Consider the following 25,220-nt stretch of genomic DNA (forward strand, 5'->3'; position numbering starts at 1 on the left):
CGTTTCTGAAGAAGAGAAATTTGTTAACATCGAGTATAGATATAAGTGTCAGGAAGTTGTTTCTGAAAGTATTTGTATGGAGTGTAGCCATGTATGGAAGTGAAACATGGATGATAAATAGTTTAACAAGAAGAGAACAGAAGCTTTCAAAATGTGGTGCTACAGAAGAATGCTGAAGATTAGATGGGTAGATCACATAACTAATGAGGAGATATTCAATAGAATTGGGGAGAAGAGGAATTTGTGGCACAACTTGACAAGAAGAAGGGACCGGTTGATAGGACATGTTCTCAGGCATCAAGGGATCACAAATTTAGCACTGGAGGGCAGCGTGGAGGGTAATAATCATAGAGGGAGACCAAGAGATGAATACACTAAGCAGATTCAGAAGGATGTAGGCTGCAGTAAGTACTGGGAGATAGAGTAGCATGGAGAGCTGCATCAAACCAGTCTCAGGACTGAAGACAACAACAACAACAACAAGAACAAAGTTCATCTTATATCTTGCTTTCAAGACACTGTCCATTCCATTCAACTGTTCTTCCAAGCCCTTTGCTGTCTCTTGACAAGATGACAATGTCATTGGCAAACTTCAAAGTTTGTATTTCTCGACTTTCATTCCTTCTCCAAATTTTTCTTTGGTTTCCCTTACTGCTTGCCACTGTGGAGGGTGTTAGCTTTGTGCCTATCTTGGCCACAATGATGATGATTAGTTTGGGGGGCGCTCAACTGTGCAGTCTTCAGCACCCGTACGAAGTCCCAATTTTTACGCAGTCCAATTTTTACACAGTCCAATTTTTAATTCAATCCAATCTAGCAACTGTCACAAATGATGATGATGAAATGATGAGGACAACACAAACACCCAGTCCCCGGACAGAGAAAATCCCCAACCCCGTTGGGAATCGAATCCAGGACCCTGTGATCCAGAGGCAGCAATGCTAGCCACTAGACCACGAGGTGCGGACCTTATCTTGGCCATGAAAATGCATTCACTATGCTGTTCACAGTAACTTACCCATATTCCTATTTATGTATTCATTATTATACATACTCCTGCATTATCCCTATTTGAGTTTACATTTATAGCCCTGTACTCACCTGATCAGAAGTCGTGTTAATCTTGCCACCAAACTTCTCTAATCACCACTATATCTAACTTCAACCTATCCATTTCCCTTTTAAAATTTTTTAACCTATCTACCCAAATAAAGACTCTAACATTCAAACTTCCAGCTCGTAGATTACTAGTTTTGTTTTTCCTGATGAGTTCCTCCTGAGTAGTTCCCATAAATCAAAAATAAAACGGACTACTAAACTTGATAACAAAGTCCTTGGTGGAATATAACCATCATCAGTACATGCATTTTGATAGCTGCCATGCCTTCCCACTCTAAAAAGTCAGCCCTAATATAGACTTGCTGATCATGGACAGCACGTCTACAGTGATGAGTATTCCCTTGTCTAACATGCAGAAGTTCTTCATAGACAGGCATTTACCCCATCCCCTTCTCATGCTACCTAGTCTGTAGTCTGAACACCGATTTCCCTTGCCTTAACCATACACACTCCCCATCCTCTGTCCACCCCTATGAAAAACTTGCAAAGAAGCACTCTCCTCTTGTCACCCAGTATCACCCTAGGTTGGAACAACTGAACTGCTTGCTTCACCAGAACTTTGACTACTTACAACTGTGCCTGGAAATGAGGAACATCCTTCCAACAATCCTTTCCACCTCTCATGAAGTGGTATTTTGCTGTCCACCCAATCTACAAAATAGCCTACTACATCCCTACATAATCATTTCTTCCAAACCTAGCCACATAGGTCACACCTCTATGGAAGCTACACATGTAAGATCTGTCCTACGCACCACCCGGCACATTATACTCCACTCTCATCACAGCCATACTGTATACAATCAGAGACTGAAAGTAATCACATCACATGCCAACTCCCCTGTAACTGCTGCACAGCAATTTATGTGAGCATGACCAACAACAAGCTGTCCACTTGAATGAGTAGCCACCACCAAACTGTAGCTAAGAGCAGAGTTGACCACACAGTGGTGTAATTTGTTGCAAATCATAGCATGCTCATCTTCAATGACTGCTTCACAACCTGTACCATCTGCAGCAGTCCCCATTATACTAGCTTCTATCAACTGTCATAGCAACACATCCTTTGATGCCGTACTCTTCCTGACCTCAATATTACTAGCACTTGTCTCACACCTACCTCCATCCCTGCTCTGTGACCCCCACTTCACTCATCCTGCACTCACATCCCCCTCTCTGCAATATCCATCTTCCTCTGTTCTATCCATCCACTCCTCCATGTCACTGTGCACTGCACACTAAAAATGAGGGCTATCTGGTGCCACATTGCTATCCCATGCACCTACTGCCTCTCAGTGTCAGTTGTCAGCAGCCACACTTCCCCAACATTTCCTCCTGCTCCCTGCCTTCTATTACCCCTTGCCCACTCCACTTACTAAAACCCGTCTCCCCAGTTGAGCTGCAGTGCAACACAATGTAGATTTCATTTGTAGATATAGCTAATGCTGATCATTTCTTCTTCCTCTTCTTCTTCTTCTTCTTCTTCTTCGCCTCCAGATGTGAGTTAGTAATTCCTACTCATCACCTTTTACAGGCCACAAAAATAGAAATTCTTCTATAAAACAGAAGGAGTTGTCAAGGAGAACTTCTTCAGTTTGTTTTCAAATTTAACTGCATTGTCTGTCAGATTCTTTATATGAATGGGTAAATGATCTAAAATTTTAGTTGCAGCAATTTTAGTTGCAGCATTATATACCCCTTTCTGTGCATAAGACATCATTAATGTGGAGTAACGAATGTCATTTTTTCTTCTGGAATTTTAATATGTACATCATTTTTCCTTTTGAACTGCAGTGAATTATTTGCAACAAACTTCACGAGGGAATATGTTGTAAAGCATTACTCAAAATGCCTAAATCTTTAAACAAATATCTACAATTTGACAATGGGTGAGCACCAAATCTTATTCTTACACCATATTTTTGAGCAATGAAGACTTTCTTTATTAAAGATTAATTACTCCAGAAGGTTATTCCATACAACTTTACTGAATGAAAATACACAAAATAAGTCAACTTAATGATTTGTCTCTCCCCAAAATTTGCTGTAATTTGAAGTGTAAATGTGGCTGAACCAAATAGTTTTAGGAGTTCCAAAACATGTTTCTCCCAGTTTAAATTCTCATCAATATGGGTACCTACAAACTCTGAAGTTTCCACTCATTATTATTTCCTCACCATGTGTCACACTTTTCACTGATCATTGGTGCAGAACTAAATACACTCCTGGAAATGGAAAAAAGAACACATTGACACCGGTGTGTCAGACCCACCATACTTGCTCCGGACACGGCGAGAGAGCTGTACAAGCAATGATTACACGCACGGCACAGCAGACACACCAGGAACCGCGGTGTTGGCCGTCGAATGGCGCTAGCTGCGCAGCATTTGTGCACCGCCGCCGTCAGTGTCAGCCAGTTTGCCGTGGCATACGGAGCTCCATCGCAGTCTTTAACACTGGTAGCATGCCGCGACAGCGTGGACGTGAACCGTATGTGCAGTTGACGGACTTTGAGCGAGGGCATATAGTGGGCATGCGGGAGGCCGGGTGGACGTACCGCCAAATTGCTCAACACGTGGGGCGTGAGGTCTCCACAGTACATCGATGTTGTCGCCAGTGGTCGGCGGAAGGTGCACGTGCCCGTCGACCTGGGACCGGACCGCAGCGACGCACGGATGCATGCCAAGACCGTAGGATCCTACGCAGTGCCGTAGGGGACCGCACCGCCACTTCCCAGCAAATTAGGGACACTGTTGCTCCTGGGGTATCGGCGAGGACCATTCGCAACCGTCTCCATGAAGCTGGGCTACGGTCCCGCACACCGTTAGGCCGTCTTCCGCTCACGCCCCAACATCGTGCAGCCCGCCTCCAGTGGTGTTGCGACAGGCGTGAATGGAGGGACGAATGGAGACGTGTCGTCTTCAGCGATGAGAGTCGCTTCTGCCTTGGTGCCAATGATGGTTGTATGCGTGTTTGGCGCCGTGCAGGTGAGCGCCACAATCAGGACTGCATACGACCGAGGCACACAGGGCCAACACCCGGCATCATGGTGTGGGGAGCGATCTCCTACACTGGCCGTACACCACTGGTGATCGTCGAGGGGACACTGAATAGTGCACGGTACATCCAAACCGTCATCGAACCCATCGTTCTACCATTCCTAGCCCGGCAAGGGAACTTGCTGTTCCAACAGGACAATGCACGTCCGCATGTATCCCGTGCCACCCAACGTGCTCTAGAAGGTGTAAGTCAACTACCCTGGCCAGCAAGATCTCCGGATCTGTCCCCCATTGAGCATGTTTGGGACTGGATGAAGCGTCGTCTCACGCGGTCTGCACGTCCAGCACGAACGCTGGTCCAACTGAGGCGCCAGGTGGAAATGGCATGGCAAGCCGTTCCACAGGACTACATCCAGCATCTCTACGATCGTCTCCATGGGAGAATACCAGCCTGCATTGCTGCGAAAGGTGGATACACACTGTACTAGTGCCGACATTGTGCATGCTCTGTTGCCTGTCTCTATGTGCCTGTGGTTCTGTCAGTGTGATCATGTGATGTATCTGACCCCAGGAATGTGTCAATAAAGTTTCCCCTTCCTGGGACAATGAATTCACGGTGTTCTTATTTCAATTTCCAGGAGTGTATGTTACATCTTTTTGAAACTGATAGTGGGAGCATTCGCAGAACACTCAATAGTACTTTCAAGAACATTATTTACTATTTCTTCTGTTGTTTTTATTTTTGGATTGATTACAACAGTAGTGTCATCCGCAACAAGAACTAATTCTGCTTATCATATATTAGATGGGAGGTCATTTACAAATGAGAAACAATAGTCAACTTAAGACTGATCACAGTGGAACCCCACAAATGACTTCCCACCAGTCACAAAAATCCCCCCTGCTTACATTAACTGAATTATGAAGTACAACTTGACACTATACATTTGTTGACTATACCATTAATTCCAGAAACCTCATTTTATTTAGGAGAACATTGTGTTTTACACAGTCAAATGCCTTTGGTAGGTCATAAAAAACAGCAACCACAGCTCTTTTGTTATTTAATGCTTGTTAACTTTGGTGAGTGAATGTGTAAATGGCATTCTCAGTAGAGCAACTCTTCTGAAATCCGAACTGGATTATTGTTGCTCAGGTGGGACACTATTCTAGAATAAATCACCTTCTCAAAAATTTTGCAAAATGATATCTGTAGTGAGATTGGTCAGTATTTATCGATAGCTCTCCTATTACTTACTCAGAATTTTTACAATGGCATATTTCAATCTCTTAGGAAAAATGTCATGCATTAGTGGTGCAGTACATATTTCAGAAAATACAGCACTTATTACATGGGAACAAAAATTCTGTATTGTGCTGGAGACACCAACAAATCCAGATGAGCTTTTCAGGGTGTATACGCGGACAAGGAGAAAAAATTCCCAGAGTTTTCCCTGATCTCCCGGTTAAAAATACGTGTTAAGTGACAGTATACTTTCCCTCGGAACTGTAAAACTTATCCTTTGATAGGATATGGTTTTATACAGCAGCGTAGAATTTCCCGGCGCTTTAGAAAACGATACTCAGGGGGAAAAAACACGTTTTGGAAAGATCTTTGATGTGCAGCAACATGTACGCTGCATATTTTCGTCTTACAAAAGTATAAATTCGAATTCCACCAACAGGAAAAGTTAATGTTTCAATTTAATATACATAGTGTCGCTACAAGAAAAGCAAAGCTTTTGCATATAGTATTTGTCTCGAAGATTAATAAGCTACAGGAGAAGCTAAGCTTTCACCTTTAATGTAGACCTGTTTAGCGCATGTTACACTTTCAGATACATCACACAAATATGCCAGCAAAATTTTTAATACCGACATAAATCTCTGATCTCCTGGGCTCGAAATTCTTCAAAACGGCTCATCATCAAGGAGTTGATTTTTAATAGAGACCAAACACACTGTGATTTAAGAAATCCAACGTACATTCTTGTACATAGTTCATCTTGCGTAAAGGGAAATTTACTTTGAAAATAGTGCTTTCCGAACAACAATTCGCAATATTTTCCCATGACCTGTTAGAAATAGATTCATTTCAGCAGTTGTCAGAGAGCACCAGATAAGAAGCGTCACCACACTTGCACAGCTACGGTGATGTAGGAAGCCCGTATGTTCGTACGTGTAAAACATTAAAAGATCTTACATTATGTCATAAAAGAAACAATACATCAGAGGATACTCCAAGAGCGTCAGAATTTCGTGAACCATACTAAAATGCATAGTTCGTCTTACAGTGCACATTCGTATGTCCAGATTCTCAATGACGAAGGCCTCGACCAGTTGTGAAACTTTTCAGTGTGGTTTTCGGGACGTAAATTTTCTTGCAGTACCAGTACTGTATTATCTCATGTTTGGTTCCTTATTATGGCATAATGCCATATGTGCTAGAAGTTGAAAACGTGCACCTGAAATGCAGCAAACAGTTGAAAGTAGCCAAAAGTGTGGAATAAATTGACTGTCTCAGCAGGAAAGTTTAATTAAAGCCAAATTTATGTATAAGACTGACAAAAATAACTTCATTGTTCTGCAAGGTGATTAATGCTTGACTGTCAGAAAGGTGGAAATAAAATAAAATCTGAAACTAGTAACATAGTGTGCCCTTCTGTAATTACATGAATGTATCACTTGATAGCTCCCAGCCAAAGAAATCTGTCTTGTTTTCATTTGACGTGAGAACAGTAAACGAAGAGGAAACAGAAAAATCACTAAATGTAAAAACGGGCCACGTGGAGACTACCACAACCCCCCCCCCCCCCAAACTATAACTCAGACTGCTCTGCGCACCAGAACGTAAAAAAAAAATTTTCAAAAATAAGTTCATTTTGTAGCGCACATCTTCCTGAAGAATTGTTCAAAATGTGTGAAATCTTATGGGGCTTAACTGTTAAGGTCATCAGTCCCTAAGCTTACACACTACTTAACCTAAATTATCCTAAGGACAAACACATACACCCATGCCCAAGGGAGGACTCGAACCTCTGCTGGGACCAGCCGCAGAATCCATGATTGCAGCGCCTCAGACCGCTCAGCTAATCCCGCACTGCTGAAGAGTCTGATACATAAAAGATATATCTTCAAAGAAATGTAAGACATGTTATTTGGTCTTAAAGTGTGCAGTGAGGTGCCACGCATCTTCAAACAACTTTGTTATACCGCACGTCACTGTATTTTGCTCTGTGGAACTCAAATATGAATATTTTGTAATGGACACCATCAAACTATTTCAGGACAGTGGAAATTAAAATGTCCTGAAGCGCCTCTCCTGCTCCCTGTCAGCCGGTTTGACATTCTGTCCTTCCCCCCCCCCCCCCCATTCCCCCCCCCCCCCCCTTATTTTGAAGAAAAAAAAAAAAAAGATACCTTGTAATTAATACTGGATAGGATTATTTGTAACCAGGAGAACAAGAATTCTTCAGAAAAACTGGACTCTTTATTACCTGTTACTGATCTCTTGCTCTTCTGTGTGACATAAAATTAAATATAGGACACCTTAAACCAGTAAAGACAAGAGACAGGCAAGACAGTACACATTTCTTCAATCCTTAGGTCCTAGTGATTTTTCTCTCTAATCTCGCTACAGCTTTACATGGCGTGCTTTCCTCTCTGGGAAAGGACTATCACCTTATCAAAGTTCATCATACGTTTTGCTATATGAAAAATAGAAATGTCATTGTCTGATACTGAAAAAGCCGTTAATACAAATAGTACCCAAGACTGGTGTGGTTTCTCGATCATGATTACGTCTATTTTGTCACTGTGTGCTGGAGAAAACAAAATCGGCCTTTCTAATATTTCAGCAATTGGAACACACACCAAATAAGCGAGACTGTTTTGGCAATAATGATCATTTTTATAATACGTCAGAATATAATCTACGAAGTACCAATAAGAAATACCTATTTGTCCTACTACAAGCAAAAAGCTTTACCATAGGAAATAGTTTCACATTTCATTCATACGCTCCAGTTTCTCATGCAAGTAGTAGAACAAAATTTTTGTATAAATTTGGAATTGTAATATTCTTCCATAATTTGTGTGATGTCCCCGTTTCTTCTCCTTCCTCATTCTAACAAACAGTCTTGTCATCATTAATTCTGTAACTATTCCTACCTCTGTCAAAACTCATTCTCTGGTTAACTTCACTAACCCTGCCACAATCACCGGTTTAGTTATCCAGTGACAAGTCTCCGGTTACGCGTTATTACACGCTCGTACAATGCGTTTTCCGCGCTACTCCCAGAATGGAACTTACGCGGCTGTTAGCCTGGGACTACTACTGGCTCTGTCTGATGTAGCGATCTGGCAAAAAATTTCTGTCAAAATTTCACTTTCTTGGATACACCGAGAAGATAATACGTTATCTTTCTTAGCTGTTAGTCATTTATATCCACTCCAGTAGTCTTAATCTATGACATGAGTGGTCTAAGGCGCTGCAGCATGGACTGTGCGGCCGATCCTGGCAGAGGTTCGAGTCCTCCATCGGGCATGGGTGTGTGTGTGTTTGTCCTTAGGATAATTTAGGTTGAGTAGTGTGTAAGATTAGGGACTGATGACCTTAGCAGTTAAGTCCATAAGATTTCACACACACATTTTTTTTCTTAATCTATGGATTTCGCTAGTAATTATAACAACGCTGAACTTTTGCAAACTGAATCAACCACATAAATAAGCAGCACTTGGCATTAATCGGTCGGCCTTATTCCGCTCAGCTCGTATAGCCCTGTCCCGTTTTGTCTGCAGGAAAGTTTATTTCAAGATATGATGAGGCTTCTCCTGGCAGAGCCATCACGTACACTATGCACACATTCAAAAATCAACTTATAATTAATTCAGATATCAACTTAGAATATGTTCAAAAACCAGCAGGGGTGCGTTTCAAAATCATATGAATAATCGATAGACCGACGTGCGCTGGATGCTAGGTGCTTTGTGAAACAAGTGGTTTTTTTTTTTTTCTCAAGAATATTAATTTTCCCCCTTCCCTAAAAATTGCCACCCAGTTCAGATTCCCCGGTTTGCCATCACTCCCCACTAGATCCGGGCCTGGGGCACATGTGTGAAACTGGCAGCCTGGGTGCGCCAGTAAAATTTTTCCGGGTATCATGTGGCTGGTTGCTGCTACTGCTGCTTACACAGCCAACAGCCACATTTCTGTAGGCAGAAGTGGGAGAAGGTACTACTCATACGTGACTCAACTGCGCGTGTGCATGAGCCCACTAGTAACTGATTAAATGAGTCTAATGTAAACAGTTATGATGTCACGCTCATTGAAGGCAATTTGTTGTTATGAAGTATTGAATAGTCCAAAAGCCTTTGACACATTTTGCTGTTGGCAGACGCTTGTACAAGCACTGTGTTATTTTATATGGCGCATTTCCTTTGCAATTTAAGTTTGAATTTCGTTTTTCTCTCGTTCATGTTTTAATGCTGCAGTATTATTCTGCAGTAGCAGGATAAAGTAATGGTTCTTACCAGTCAAAATTACAAAAATTTAACTGAAAACTAAAACAACAAAAAATTCCTGGAATTCTAAAAAATTCCCGGATTTTTCCCGGTTTTCTCCCAGATGAAAAAACTCCCAGGTTTTTCCCGGATCTCCCGGTTGTCCCGGGTCGTATACACCCTGGTTTATTTTTGAGAGAAAGTTTACTTTTCTTAATTTCAGAAGAAGAAGTTTGTGAGACATTAATATGATTGAATTATATGTGATTTGCTTCTTTAATATACTGCTTTGATTTTTCTCTTGGGTTGTTTATCCTTACATTTTCTACTCCATTTCAGAAATAATTATTAAAAATATCTGAAATATCTGCTACCTCTGACTGATCATGTATAGCCCTTTCATTTAAATCAATGGTGATGATATGCTGCTCTGTGGCCTACTGCCCTGTCTTTCGTTTTACTATGTTCCTTACAGGCTTAAGTATGTTACTGGTGCTACTGCTTTCAGATATAATGTGCATTTTCCTTTATTTTTAATAAATTTGCTTAGGGCTTTTGACTAGTTTTTATAGTGTGCAACTACTGCGGGATCTTTACTTATTCTTGGCAATAGGTACACTGCCCTTTTCCTTTCACAATATACTTCATCCCTCTAGCGATTCATGGTTTTTTACATGTCTGTTAAATGTCCTTTCTTATTTGTGTTACCAATTCCAGATGACAATATGAAGATATGGCGATAGGAAAAAATAAACAGAAAGAAAATTTGAGTAATTTATGTTCACTGTGAAACAAAATTAATTTGAAAGAATAGCAGAAACCTGATTCTCCACCCAATAGGTAACTCTATCTTTTTACCTTCAGTTCAGCTTGATTAACATTGGTTCAGTGGGGAAATACAGGCATAATCCGTATCACTTCAGGCGGGGGGGAGGGGTGGTGGGGTTTACCTTCATAGTCTCGGATGTTAATTGATTTAGCCTATGTTAAAAATCAGGAGTAAGTAAGAAACACATACTTTTCTGTTTTATTCAAAAAACTGTGAACACCATTTTGACTATGCAAATTTTGGAAATTTTTTTTAAGTGCTGTATATCTGTAACAGTTCTAGATATTTTGTTAGTTTTTTTGATTTGAAAGATAATTGCTTTATGATTACAACGGTATCCTCTGTTTGGACATATCTGTCAAAGTTCTTTTACTGTCGCCTTTTGAATTTTTTTTATAATTTACAGATTTTTTTCCCAAAATACCAATCCAGAAAAGTTGGATTTTTTTCTGTTGATTAGAACCATGTAGTACTATATTCTCATAAAGAAGAGCTTCCACTTTTAAGTTGGAAAGGTATTATTTTTACAAAATCATTTTTTTTAACTTTCAAGGGTAATGTATGTCTTCATTGAAGTTGTTTCTTACTAATTTCTTTGTTACGATGTTTATTTCTATTGTCTTTGTTGCAGTTATTTCTTATCACTTTCTTTGTTGCAGTTATTTCTTTTCACTTTCACTGTTGCAGGTATTTCTTACATTTTGTTGTAGTTTCTTATCAGTTTCTTTGTCGTGGTTCTTCATTGCAGGTTGTCATGGTTGTTCATTGCAGGTTTCTGTATGTAGTTGTTCAGTGCTAATTTGTTTATTGAAGAGGCTTCTAAGAAATATGAGACCATCCATTGAGTTCTGTGTTTTCGTGAGGAATTTGCCAGTTGACACAGTTGCTGTGTGTTTTGTGAAAAGGACTGTTAGAAATGTCTGCTGACTATGTTTTGATATAATAACAACAATGACAGTATACGAACAAGGTGAAGCCTCCCATGGTGCAGATGATGCAGACAAACAAAAAAACAGACTTTGTTCAGGTTGGGAATAAGTGTTCTCATTTGAAGACTCTGTTTCAAAGTGAAGATGTTACCAGTGATGACTTCTTGTGTTCTAAATGTTTTGACATAATAACAAAAAAATGGTTCAAATGGCTCTGAGCACTATGGGACTCAACATCTTAGGTCATAAGTCCCCTAGAACTTAGAACTACTTAAACCTAACTAACCTAAGGACATCACACACACCCATGCCCGAGGCAGGATTCGAACCTGCGACCGTAGCAGCCCCGCGGTTCCAGACTGCAGCGCCAGAACTGCACGGCCACCGCGGCCGGCACATAATAACAACAATGACAGTATACGAACAAGGTGAAGCCTCCCATGGTGCAGATGATGCAGATTTTGCATCAATAGAGGAACAAATAAATACCATGAATCAGTCAACTAGGTGTTAGTTCTGTTAAGAAGCCATGGACAGTGAAGTTGAGTCATAAGCTTTACGCATCAAGAAAGTGTAGAGAAATTACTAAAGCTATGGATGAATACATTACAACAAAACTGACCTCACTCCTCAAAGTAGAAATTCCATCTTCAGAAGAAAATGAACCAAAGCACTCTTGCACCTCTTGCCAGGAATTTTTCACAAATATCAATTCAGCTGTTGAATATTGCGCATTCTACAGTCAAAAGGTGCAAGTTTAACAATTATTCCAGACACATTTTTAAAGAAAACAATTTTGAACCACATTCCTTGCAGTCATTCAGTCATTTTATCTGAAAGATAAATGGGACTGTTCTCCGCAGAGTGCCAACAAAATTTGAAACTTTTGCAATTTATAAAAGCAACTATGTAACTTCACATACTGGAAGATCAAAATTTTATGCACTAACCTAAATTCCACACCCACCTAGTGATATCTGTTTATGTGTGTACTGCATGAATTTTGAACTTTATGTGGTAACTTTGAAGAACTTACTGGAGCACATGATGTATGATACCTTGGTTGGACATGTGAAGTCATTAGTAGTCTGTGACATAAAGCGAGATACTTCAATCAAACAATGGAAAATCCAGGATGAAATGTAACAATACCAGAGAAGGAAAGTTGCTACTAACCATATAGTGGAGATGCTGAGTCACGATACGCACAATAATCTTTTTATTGTGCCTATCGCGACTCAGCATCTTCGCTATAAAGCGAGAGACTTGTTTGTTTCAAGAATGTGGTGACTGCTTTGGAAAGTGAGGACTGTCTTTACAGACACTTGGCCTGGAAGACATAGCAGATAACCCTGTAGAAATTACATATGCGACATGGGAGGAAAATAAACAAATTAAGAAAACTGTTGTCTTTGACAGTTTCATTGATAAACTGGGTAAATGATCAGTGAAAGAAGCAACAAACTAGCATCTGAAGAAATTGCAACAACAACACATTGCAGAAGTGAAATGGTGTGTACAGGCTGAAGAACTGTGTTTACTGCTTCACTATGATTTTGCTGAGAACTGGTCTGTAATTCTCCCACAAGAAGTACAAGGGTATCATTGGAGTAATGACTAGATTTCAATTTTTACAGGGGTGACATATTTTCAAAACAAGACCACAAGTGTTGCCAATTATAAGTGATGTCACAGGACATGACTCAGCACATGCTTTGGTAGCAATGTGCAAAATTCTTCAACTGGAAACAGGGGCAGAGAAGATCTTCATTATTTCAGATGGTACTCCTAGTCATTTTAAAAACCGTTACCAGCTGGTTGAATTGAGTAAGTCACTTGTGGCAACTGACTGGGTATACAGTACTACTGGTCATGGAAAGGGGCCTTGTGGTGGTGTACGAGGCCTGCTGAAGCACCACGCTACAAAACATAATCTTCCCAGACCAAATGTAGCTGCGATTCAGAATGCTGAGGGTTTTACGAGAGTCGTGAAATCTTACACATTCACAGCCCTCATTCTTTTGCCCAAAGAGGAAACCGAAGAATTCCACGAGCAGAAAAAAGAAGAGTGGTCCAAACAAACTACTCCTGTGAAAGGAATTCAAACGACACATATTTGGACTCAAAAGTGATGGGCAAACTCATATTGCATCCACTTTAAAGAGCAAGAAAGAAGAAATTTCGTTCGTTCGGCCAACACCTCAGAAACAGCAGGATAATATTCACATTCATAACCTGAGAATGGGGATGTTTGTGGTGTGTGTGTATGACTGAGACCGGTGGATTGCAGAGATCATAGACACCAGTTATGCTTCAAATGAAATTGTAGTGAACTTTATGCTACCACATGGACCAGGTGCTGGATATAGGTTTCCAGCTGAAGGACAGCAACAATGCCATCAGTGCTCACTTCCTGTTCACAATGTTTTGAAGACCGTAAGTGCCTCAGTTCCTATTGATTCAACAGGAAGACAGTACTCAAAACAGAGTACACACAAGTTGTATAAACTGAAACCATCACGTCTTCAGACCTTTCACATACATTTTGGAACCATTTAAAATGCTTGAATAATAAGTCTCTTACTCATCTTTCAAAACTAAAATTATGTTAAATAAGGCTAGGTTTTGGTTTTTATGAGCCTTTTATGTGATAATGTGGTAATAAAATAGGTTTTATGTATGGCTAATTTTTCAGTTGTTTATAAAACCCGTTCAAACAAAAAGTGGAAGCTCTCCTTTTCAGGGAATGTAGAACTATATGGTACCAATCAACAGAAAAAAAGCAAAGTTTTATGGATTGGCATTTTTGAAAAGAAAAGAAAAAAAATACAAAATATCTATAAATTTTCCAGAGATACAGTAGTTAAAATTTTTTTCCAAAATTCGCACCTTCAAAATCGTATGCGCAATGTCATCTTTGGAGGGCTGTATCTCAGAGCAGAAATGTTTTTGGAGAAAACAAAAAAATGTGTGTTCCTTACTTATTCCTTTGTTTTAACATGTGCTAAATTCAATAACATCTGAGACTATGAAAGTAAGGTTTTTTCCTAGCCTGCCTGAACTGATATGCACTATGCCCCCTCTCAAAGTATTGAAACACTCTTACAGCATACTACAGGACATCCATGGAATTAAACAATTACATACATCAGTATTACACTTACTAAATGCCTTTTCCTCAGCTACTTCTATGCTGTCTGGGAGTAATAATGAAAGTGATGTTTCTACATCTCTTATATATTTAGATTTCTTTCTGCCAGCAGCACTGGTTCTCCCTTTAGGTGATGAACGAATATTTGAACTTGCCACAACTAACGCAGTAATATCATCTTCATTATCCTTCAGAAAACAGAAAATACATGTAAAGAAACTAAATTCATAAAAATGAGTGCATGTATAATAATAATTCTGATTCTTTTCAATCAACAGTAGGTTTAAAGCTACTGGTAAATTTTTTGTCAACACAAGCATTAAAACCTTTCATGGCAAAGTTAAAACTTGACTCATCACTAACCTTTGTTTCTGCAAAATCATTTTCATTCACTGAGGATGTTTTGTCTCTGTTCTTGATGTCATCAACAGTGTTTTCCTCAACAAGAGGAGCACTTTCCATAGTTTCATCAATGGAAGGTAAATCAGTAAGACGGATACTGCTGAAAACAAATAGTATGAAGAGAATTTTCAACTACATCAACAACACGCATTTACTTCACTACACACAGGGTACCACTGATAAACAATGAAAATATACACTGTTGAAAAGCAAATTGCACTTAAGAAAAGTTTAAAATTATGAGACAGAATTGCCGGCAACAAGAGGACGTAACAGGCAAATACCTAACACCTGAAGAAAGAATACAAGGAACTGATGGCCCGTACTTACCTTCATGATGTAAAGTGTCTCTACTGCTGATAGACACACATAAAAGTACATACACTAACCTAAGTGGAAGGTCAAATTGGTGAGGCAGTTCACTCAGGTATCAAGAGAGACTCGCTTGCTGAGAGGATGACAGAAGACAAATACAATCTTCGTATCCCTTGTTCCTACAACAGGTGGGTTGCTCTCATCCTTGAGTGATGATCTTTTGTCACCTCTTCTTTTTTAACCTTCCCCAAACTGTCCCTCTCTCCTCCCTGATGAAGGTATAATTAGTTCAGAAAGCTATAAAAGTATATGTGCTTTTAAATGTGTCTAGCAGCAGTACAGACCTTTCGTCTCCTGAAGGTACTTGTCATAATTCTGTCTCATAATATTCAGCTGTTATATATAAAAAGCACAACTGATAGCAAGATATTTTTGACCCCAAGTTTTACTAAAATATCAATTTGTATGTGAAATTTTTTCATAACAGTAACTGTATTTTTGAAATCTAGATACAAATTTTGTGTGTATTGCAGTGCTGTTCCAGTTTCTGGGAGAGAGATGCTTAGATCAGTTTCCAGCTTTATTTCACTGCAAAAGCACCTGTCTACACTAGGTGCAATGAAATCAACTCAAACCAATACTTTGTGGCTATTAAGTTCGAGAAACACCTTTATCAATAAGGTAAATGAGACATAGTGCAAGGAAAGTGCATCATATGACAAAGTTGCATGGAGGAAGCAGCACACTTTGTTGCTCCAGACAATATGATAGACATACAAGTCGGTGTCATATTGCTGTCATCCCGATGTGTACCAGTTAAGCAGCTTCAATTATTTTCTTATGAGCTCCACCAATGCAGGTTGCTTCTGTGTCGTATCCCGAGTCACATCATGTATTGTATCGCATATCATATTGTCTCAGTAAGAACGCATCTAAGAGCATAACAAGCTAATGGCATTCTTTTTGGCAGTATCTACATGTATTAATTCCATGTTAAGCAACAGTTAATATTCATACAAAATTGTTGAGGCTTTCGTGGCCACTTGTTGACAAACTGCCTATTGGCTTCTGTCTCGGGTTCTTCGGCCGACGTTCATCTAATGATTTTTCTGACGTTTCGCCAGCACGAGTGGCTGGCATTGTCAAAGCTTCACCCTCCATTGCCGGTGGTGAACTGGAGCCGAGCTCGCGGGCGCAGACTATATGTACCTGGCGCGCCAACGTCCGAGGGCTTCTCCGCGGTCATTTCCGGTGCGGTTCTCCTCTTGCTACCTGCGACGGTCGTTCGCTGCAGTACGGGAAGCCAGGATCCGTTGACCTTAAGGCTTTCCTCTTTCTTGTTCAAACTGTTCGCGTGTTTTTGTATTTCTACAGCTTCTCTGAACAAGCGCGTGTGATAGTGGTTCTCTACAGCCAGAACTTCCGTGTCGGCGAATTTTATTACGTGGTCGGTCTCATTCAGTGCGTGTTCTGCCACGGCCGATTTCTCCACCTGCCCCAACCTGCAATGTCGCTTATGCTCCTTGATCCTGGTGTTAATGGATCGTCCAGTCATCCCGACATAAACTTTTCCGCATGTGCATGGTATGCGGTATATTCCCGACATTGAAAGTGGGTCTCTTTTCTCCTTCGCCGATCTAAGACACTCTTTGATCTTCCTTGTCGGTTTGAAGATCGTCTTTACGCCATGTTTGCGCAATATACGGCCGATTCTGTCCGTCACTCTGGGAATGTATGGCAGAAAGGCCGTACCCGACATTTCTTTTTCTGGTTCCTTACTTCGCCGAGTGTTTGGCTCAGTTACACTTCTAATATAATTTGTGGAGTACCCATTGCTCCTCAGGACTGTTTCCAGGTGTTGCATTTCTCGTTTGAGGTGTTGCGGCTCACATATTCGTCCTGCTCTCGTTACGAGCGTACTAATCATGCCCCTTTTCTGGCTCGGGTGGTGGTTTGACAGTTTGTGCAGGTATCGGTCCGTGTGAGTCGGTTTTCGATACACGCTGTGTCCCAGGTTTTCGCCGTCCCTTGTGACCAGCACATCTAGAAATGGCAGTTTCTTGTCCTTTTCTACTTCCATGGTAAATGTTATGTTGGCATGGAGGCTGTTCAAGTGTCTTAGGAAGTCAACGAGCTGTTCTTCACCATGGCTCCACACCACGAAAGTATCATCGACGTACCTGTACCACACCTTAGGTTTGCAAGTGGCCGAGTCCAGTGCCTGTGCTTCGAATTGTTCCATGAAGAAGTTGGCCACCACTGGACTGAGAGGACTACCCATGGCGACGCCTTCCAGCTGTTCGTAGAAGTCGCCATTCCACGTGAAATAGCTCGTGGTGAGACATGCATGGAAGAGCTTTCTGATGTCTAGCGGGAAAATGGAACTGATGTGCTCCAGAGCGTCACTGAGTGGCACTTTCGTAAATAACGAAACAACATCAAAGCTGACCAGGATGTCGTTTGGTGCAAGTTTCAGTTTCTTCAGCTTCTCAATGAAATGTCCTGAGTCCTTAATGTATGTGTCGGTCTTCCCCACGTGTGGTTGGAGCAGAGAGGCCAAGTGTTTTGCCAGCTTATATGTCGGTGATCCAGGAGCGCTAACGATCGGTCTCAGTGGAACGTTGTTCTTATGGATCTTGGGTAATCCATCCAGCCGAGGTGGTAGGGCTTCTGTGTTGCGCAGGTTTCTCTGTATGTCCGCCGGCAGAGAAGACGCCTTGATCAATCGATTCGTATTCCGTGTGATACGTTGCGTCGGATCTGCGCTTAGTTTTCGGTACGTCGTCGGGTCTAATAGGTCTCGGATCTTTTGCTCATAATCTTCGGTCTTCATTACGACGGTCGCATTCCCCTTATCGGCAGACAGTACCAATATACTCTTGTCGGCGTTGAGTTTCTTAATGGCTTGTACCTCTTCTTTCTTCAGGTTGCAAGCTGGCGGTTTTGCTCGGCGCAGTATCCTGGCTGTTTCCGTGCGTATTTCCTCTGCCCTTTCACAAGGAAGGGCACGAATGGCTGCTTCGGTGTTGGCAATGATGTCCTCCATAGGTATGGTTCTCGGGATGATAGCGAAATTCCCTCCTTTTTGAAGAACAGACACTTCCGCTTCGGTCAATTGTCGTTCAGTGAGGTTGACCACTGTGTGTGACATGTCGGGAGTCGCCTTGTCGGTCTGCTTCCGGCATCTTTCAAACTTTTTCTTCTGTCGCTCGGTGCAGCGCTCGAGTTCGTTCTGCATGCTCCTGTGAGTGATGCTGTCGATCTTGTCCCAGTCGTCTCGATGCATTCTGCTACTTAGTTGATAGAAAATGTCCAGAAGTTCCTGATCCGTTCTTGCCAAGTCTCTCCGTGTTGTATGTATTCGCTCACGAAGAGCGTTTCTTCGTGAGCGAATACATACAACACGGAGAGACTTGGCAAGAACGGATCAGGAACTTCTGGACATTTTCTATCAACTAAGTAGCAGAATGCATCGAGACGACTGGGACAAGATCGACAGCATCACTCACAGGAGCATGCAGAACGAACTCGAGCGCTGCACCGAGCGACAGAAGAAAAAGTTTGAAAGATGCCGGAAGCAGACCGACAAGGCGACTCCCGACATGTCACACACAGTGGTCAACCTCACTGAACGACAATTGACCGAAGCGGAAGTGTCTGTTCTTCAAAAAGGAGGGAATTTCGCTATCATCCCGAGAACCATACCTATGGAGGACATCATTGCCAACACCGAAGCAGCCATTCGTGCCCTTCCTTGTGAAAGGGCAGAGGAAATACGCACGGAAACAGCCAGGATACTGCGCCGAGCAAAACCGCCAGCTTGCAACCTGAAGAAAGAAGAGGTACAAGCCATTAAGAAACTCAACGCCGACAAGAGTATATTGGTACTGCCTGCCGATAAGGGGAATGCGACCGTCGTAATGAAGACCGAAGATTATGAGCAAAAGATCCGAGACCTATTAGACCCGACGACGTACCGAAAACTAAGCGCAGATCCGACGCAACGTATCACACGGAATACGAATCGATTGATCAAGGCGTCTTCTCTGCCGGCGGACATACAGAGAAACCTGCGCAACACAGAAGCCCTACCACCTCGGCTGGATGGATTACCCAAGATCCATAAGAACAACGTTCCACTGAGACCGATCGTTAGCGCTCCTGGATCACCGACATATAAGCTGGCAAAACACTTGGCCTCTCTGCTCCAACCACACGTGGGGAAGACCGACACATACATTAAGGACTCAGGACATTTCATTGAGAAGCTGAAGAAACTGAAACTTGCACCAAACGACATCCTGGTCAGCTTTGATGTTGTTTCGTTATTTACGAAAGTGCCACTCAGTGACGCTCTGGAGCACATCAGTTCCATTTTCCCGCTAGACATCAGAAAGCTCTTCCATGCATGTCTCACCACGAGCTATTTCACGTGGAATGGCGACTTCTACGAACAGCTGGAAGGCGTCGCCATGGGTAGTCCTCTCAGTCCAGTGGTGGCCAACTTCTTCATGGAACAATTCGAAGCACAGGCACTGGACTCGGCCACTTGCAAACCTAAGGTGTGGTACAGGTACGTCGATGATACTTTCGTGGTGTGGAGCCATGGTGAAGAACAGCTCGTTGACTTCCTAAGACACTTGAACAGCCTCCATGCCAACATAACATTTACCATGGAAGTAGAAAAGGACAAGAAACTGCCATTTCTAGATGTGCTGGTCACAAGGGACGGCGAAAACCTGGGACACAGCGTGTATCGAAAACCGACTCACACGGACCGATACCTGCACAAACTGTCAAACCACCACCCGAGCCAGAAAAGGGGCATGATTAGTACGCTCGTAACAAGAGCAGGACGAATATGTGAGCCGCAACACCTCAAACGAGAAATGCAACACCTGGAAACAGTCCTGAGGAGCAATGGGTACTCCACAAATTATATTAGAAGTGTAACTGAGCCAAACACTCGGCGAAGTAAGGAACCAGAAAAAGAAATGTCGGGTACGGCCTTTCTGCCATACATTCCCAGAGTGACGGACAGAATCGGCCGTATATTGCGCAAACATGGCGTAAAGACGATCTTCAAACCGACAAGGAAGATCAAAGAGTGTCTTAGATCGGCGAAGGAGAAAAGAGACCCACTTTCAATGTCGGGAATATACCGCATACCATGCACATGCGGAAAAGTTTATGTCGGGATGACTGGACGATCCATTAACACCAGGATCAAGGAGCATAAGCGACATTGCAGGTTGGGGCAGGTGGAGAAATTGGCCGTGGCAGAACACGCACTGAATGAGACCGACCACGTAATAAAATTCGCCGACACGGAAGTTCTGGCTGTAGAGAACCACTATCACACGCGCTTGTTCAGAGAAGCTGTAGAAATACAAAAACACGCGAACAGTTTGAACAAGAAAGAGGAAAGCCTTAAGGTCAACGGATCCTGGCTTCCCGTACTGCAGCGAACGACCATCGCAGGTAGCAAGAGGAGAACCGCACCGGAAATGACCGCGTAGAAGCCCTCGGACGTTGGCGCGCCAGGTACATATAGTCTGCGCCCGCGAGCTCGGCTCCAGTTCACCACCGGCAATGGAGGGTGAAGCTTTGACAATGCCAGCCACTCGTGCTGGCGAAACGTCAGAAAAATCATTAGATGAACGTCGGCCGAAGAACCCGAGACAGAAGCCAATAGGCAGTTTGTCAGTTAATATTCATCTCTAAAAACTTGGTGTTTGTTACACAATCTCTAGATTTATGATCTATACTTAATGCAACAGAATTGTTTTCCCTCTTTATGCTTTGTCTTCTTTATGTTCAATGTTAATTTATTAGAAATATTTTGTGCAGGCAATGTTGAACAGCTTTTAGGAAGGTTACAAATTTGCATTATAAAATAAACCGCTGTACCACTATTTCTTAGGGAACACAGTTGATTTCAGTCCCACATCAGCCATCTTTGTGTCTCAAAAGCATCTTGGCTATGTAGTCCCACACTTGCAATACCAACTGTAACTTAAAAACTGCTTCATTAATTATTATTAACCATCTGTTAATTTATTACATAGTGCCCAAACATAAACATCCTTAAGGGTTTCATCTGACTTCTCTCATAAGAGTTCTGGCATTTTATCACCGATTATGATGTTGTTATCTTCAGTAAAGAGAACTATTTCTCCATGTTGTCTGGAAAGTCACTGATATGTGTTAAGAACAGAATTGGACCCAATGTGCTGCCCTTAGGATTCACTACATTTGTACATCTTTTTTGTCTGACAATTATTTTACTAGAAATTTACCATCAGTAAATGTGTAAACCGTTTCTATCTTCTGCTCCGTTTTTTCCAGATACGACTGGAGCCACTAATTTGCTATTCCCTTTACAACTTGTGCTTCATTTAATAGTATTTTTTGGCCAACAGTGTCAAAAGCCTTGGACAAGTCTAAGTATATGCCTGTAACACAAAATTCCTTGTCAAGAGCTCCAAGTATCACTTTTGTGAACCCTATAATGACTGATACTACAATTCACTAGCTTCAGAAGGCACACTACGCTTCATTAAAACTGTTTTATATTTAATGTACTTTATCCATAATTGATGCAGTTGAACTCCATGACTGTTACAGGGTGTAGAATACTGAGCGTACCAATCACATTAGAATGTGATTTTATTTAACACGACTGGTTTCGGGCTTGTGTCCATCTACATGTGGTTTACAACCAATGTACATGTTCCATACTCAGTGCTGGAGATCACTGTTTAAATCAAACACAAATAATGTGATGATGACTAAACACAAATGAAACATTTGGAAGTGGTTACACAACATGTATTTTAAAATATTACAGTGTATATTTATTCATGTAATGCATCAGTGCATCTTTTATAACTCAATTATTTTTGAGAATGCAGAAAGTGGTGAAACTGAGATGTAGTTTTTAGTACCATTGGCATCTCCTCTCTTTAGTAAGGGCATCACTCAAGAGTGTTTTAGTTACGCTGGAAAAATAACTGAAGTAAATAACTCATTTACTATGTTTTATAATGGGGCTTGTGTGTTATATATGAATGCCTTTTGTGCAGGGACTGGAGCCTGATATTTAGCTGTCATCTTCTTATTTTTTTAATGTTCAAATTTTCTTCCTGACTTCCAGCTCTGTAGTGGAAAACAACATCACTGTGCTTGCTGTGTACATCATTGTGGGTGATATACAGGGTGATTCTTATTAATGTTTAAAAATCCTCGAAACAACATAGATGACACTGGGACAAGTTATTTAGTATAAGACACATGGGACTGCAAATGTCGGGAAATGCCCCAAAGGTGGATGACAAAAGTTGAAAATGTGACATCGCCTGGTGACATACCTCGTCGCACATGTTGCAACTGGGCTTGTGGATCCTACCTTCGCTGGTAGGGGGCAGTGCTACATATTGTTCCACAATGCGGCTCTGTTTTCAAATACTTTTGTAAATGTGATCTGTTGTAAACGTAGAAGTCACCAAATTATTGTCCTTGCTGTAAAAAAGCAAAAGCAGTTCTAATTTTGTGTTTCTTTCTGTTGCGCCCTTCTCTTTTTGTTTACAGACTTTATTTAGTAAAGAATATGCAGGTCACTTACTGGTAGCCATACAATTCAGAAGCTTATACTTATTTATTTGTGATGAAGAGCAGTAGATTTTTGTCGTACTGTATTTCGCAAATAATCAGCGGAGAACACAAGACCTGTACATAAAATAATAAATTTTACCTCAATATACATACACAACTGTCTAATGCCATAGAAAAAGAATTGCCTGCAAAATGCACGACTCGAACCCTAAGCCCCATACGCTGCACGACTCGAACCCTGAGCCCCATATGCTAAAGTTACACATGTAGGCCCAGAGCCACACTGACATAAATACTTGGTTTGGTTTGAGATGATCAGATGCGACAGATCGATAGGCTCCAACGCTGCACATGTGGTCAGATACATCTTCTGGTGATGTCACATAGTCAACATTTGTCTTCCACTTTTGGGATATTTCCTGACATTTGCAGCCCCATATGTCTTATATTAAATTACATGTCTACATCACCTTGGGGATTTTTAAACATTGATTAGAATCTCCTGCATTGTTTCATAAAGATTTAGTTGCAATGTCTCTGCAGTATCAAAGAAACAGTCACTTACAAAATTTGTGAATTCCTCATGATTTTCTACTACTCTACCCCTCATTCCGGAGGGCTGAACGGAAGGCCTCTCCAGTTTGTCTGACGAACCGGTTTCAGGTTCTGTCTCAGGCTGATACTGATCTTCGGCCTGACATGGCTGCTTGTCCTGTTCCAGAGGTTGCCCCTCAGTCTGCAAGATCCGGGCGGTCACAGAGGGTGGGCTTACTGGTAGTTGGGAGCTCCAACGTCAGGCGCGTAATGGGGCCCCTTAGATAAATGGCAGCAAGAGAGGGGAAGAAAACCAATGTGCACTCCGTGTGCATACCGGGGGGAGTCATTCCAGATGTGGAAAGGGTCCTTCCGGATGCCATGAAGGGTACAGGGTGCACCCATCTGCAGGTGGTCGCTCATGTCGGCACCAATGATGTGTGTCGCTATGGATCGGAGGAAATCCTCTCTGGCTTCCGACGGCTATCTGATTTGGTGAAGACTGCCAGTCTCGCTAGCGGGATGAAAGCAGAGCTCACCATCTGCAGCATCGTCGACAGGACTGACTGCGGACCTTTGGTACAGAGCTGAGTGGAGGGTGTGAATCAGAGGCTGAGACGGTTCTGCGACCATGTGGGCTGCAGATTCCTCGACTTGCGCCATAGGGTGGTGGGGTTTCAGGTTCCGCTGGATAGGTCAGGAGTCCACTACACGCAGCAAGCGGCTACACGGGTAGCAGGGGTTGTGTGGCGTGGACTGGGCGGTTTTTTTAGGTTAGATGGCCTCGGGCAAGTACAGAAAGGGCAACAGTCTCAAAGGGTGCGGAGCAAAGTCAGGACATGCGGGGACCAAGCAGCAATCGGTATTGTAATTGTAAACTGTCGAAGCTGCGTTGGTAAAGTACCGGAACTTCAAGCGCTGATAGAAAGCACCGAAGCTGAAATCGTTATAGGTACAGAGAGCTGGCTTAAGCCAGAGATAAATTCTGCCGAAATTTTTACAGAGGTACAGACGGTGTTTAGGAAGGATAGATTGCATGCAACCGGTGGTGGAGTGTTTGTCGCTGTTAGTAGTAGTTTATCCTGTAGTGAAGTAGAAGTGGATAGTTCCTGTGAATTATTGTGGGTGGAGGTTACACTCAACAACCGAGCTGGGTTAATAACTGGCTCCTTTTACCGACCTCCCGACTCAGCAGCGTTAGTGGCAGAACAACTGAGAGAAAATTTGGAATACATTTCACATAAATTTTCTCAGCATGTTATAGTCTTAGGTGGAGATTTCAATTTACCAGATATAGACTGGGACACTCAGATGTTTAGGACGGGTGGTAGGGACAGAGCATCGAGTGACATTATACTGAGTGCACTATCCGAAAATTACCTCGAGCAATTAAACAGAGAACCGACTCGTGGAGATAACATCTTGGACCTACTGATAACAAATAGACCCGAACTTTTCGACTCCGTAAGTGCAGAACAGGGAATCAGTGATCATAAGGCCGTTGTAGCATCCCTGAATATGGAAGTTAATAGGAATATAAAAAAAGGGAGGAAGGTTTATCTGTTTAGCAAGAGTAATAGAAGGCAGATTTCAGACCACCTAACAGATCAAAACGAAAATTTCTGTTCCGACACTGACAATGTTGAGTGTTTATGGAAAAAGTTCAAGGCAATCGTAAAATGCGTTTTAGACAGGTACGTGCCGAGTAAAACTGTGAGGGACGGGAAAAACCCACCGTGGTACAACAACAAAGTTAGGAAACTACTGCGAAAGCAAAGAGAGCTTCACTCCAAGGTTAAACGCAGCCAAAACCTCTCAGACAAACA

The 25,220-nt window shown here is 42.0% G+C and overlaps 1 protein-coding gene across 2 annotated transcripts in view; it reads right to left on the reverse strand.

Annotated features, from left to right (window-relative positions):
- LOC126262864 (uncharacterized) overlaps positions 1-25,220 on the reverse strand; it is a 178,413-nt gene that overhangs the window by 104,002 nt on the left and 49,191 nt on the right. The window contains exons 3-4 of one of the 2 annotated variants that reach the window (XM_049959731.1): positions 14,893-15,028; positions 14,543-14,717 (exon numbers count right to left, since the gene is read on the reverse strand). In XM_049959731.1, coding sequence (XP_049815688.1) covers positions 14,543-14,717; positions 14,893-15,028 — 311 coding nt within the window. Of the gene's footprint in view, positions 1-14,542; positions 14,718-14,892; positions 15,032-25,220 lie in introns of both variants that reach the window. The other variant, XM_049959730.1, reaches the window with a different exon arrangement.

This window comes from Schistocerca nitens, chromosome 6, assembly GCF_023898315.1.
Source record: "Schistocerca nitens isolate TAMUIC-IGC-003100 chromosome 6, iqSchNite1.1, whole genome shotgun sequence".
Classification (NCBI taxonomy): Eukaryota; Metazoa; Arthropoda; class Insecta; order Orthoptera; family Acrididae; genus Schistocerca; species Schistocerca nitens.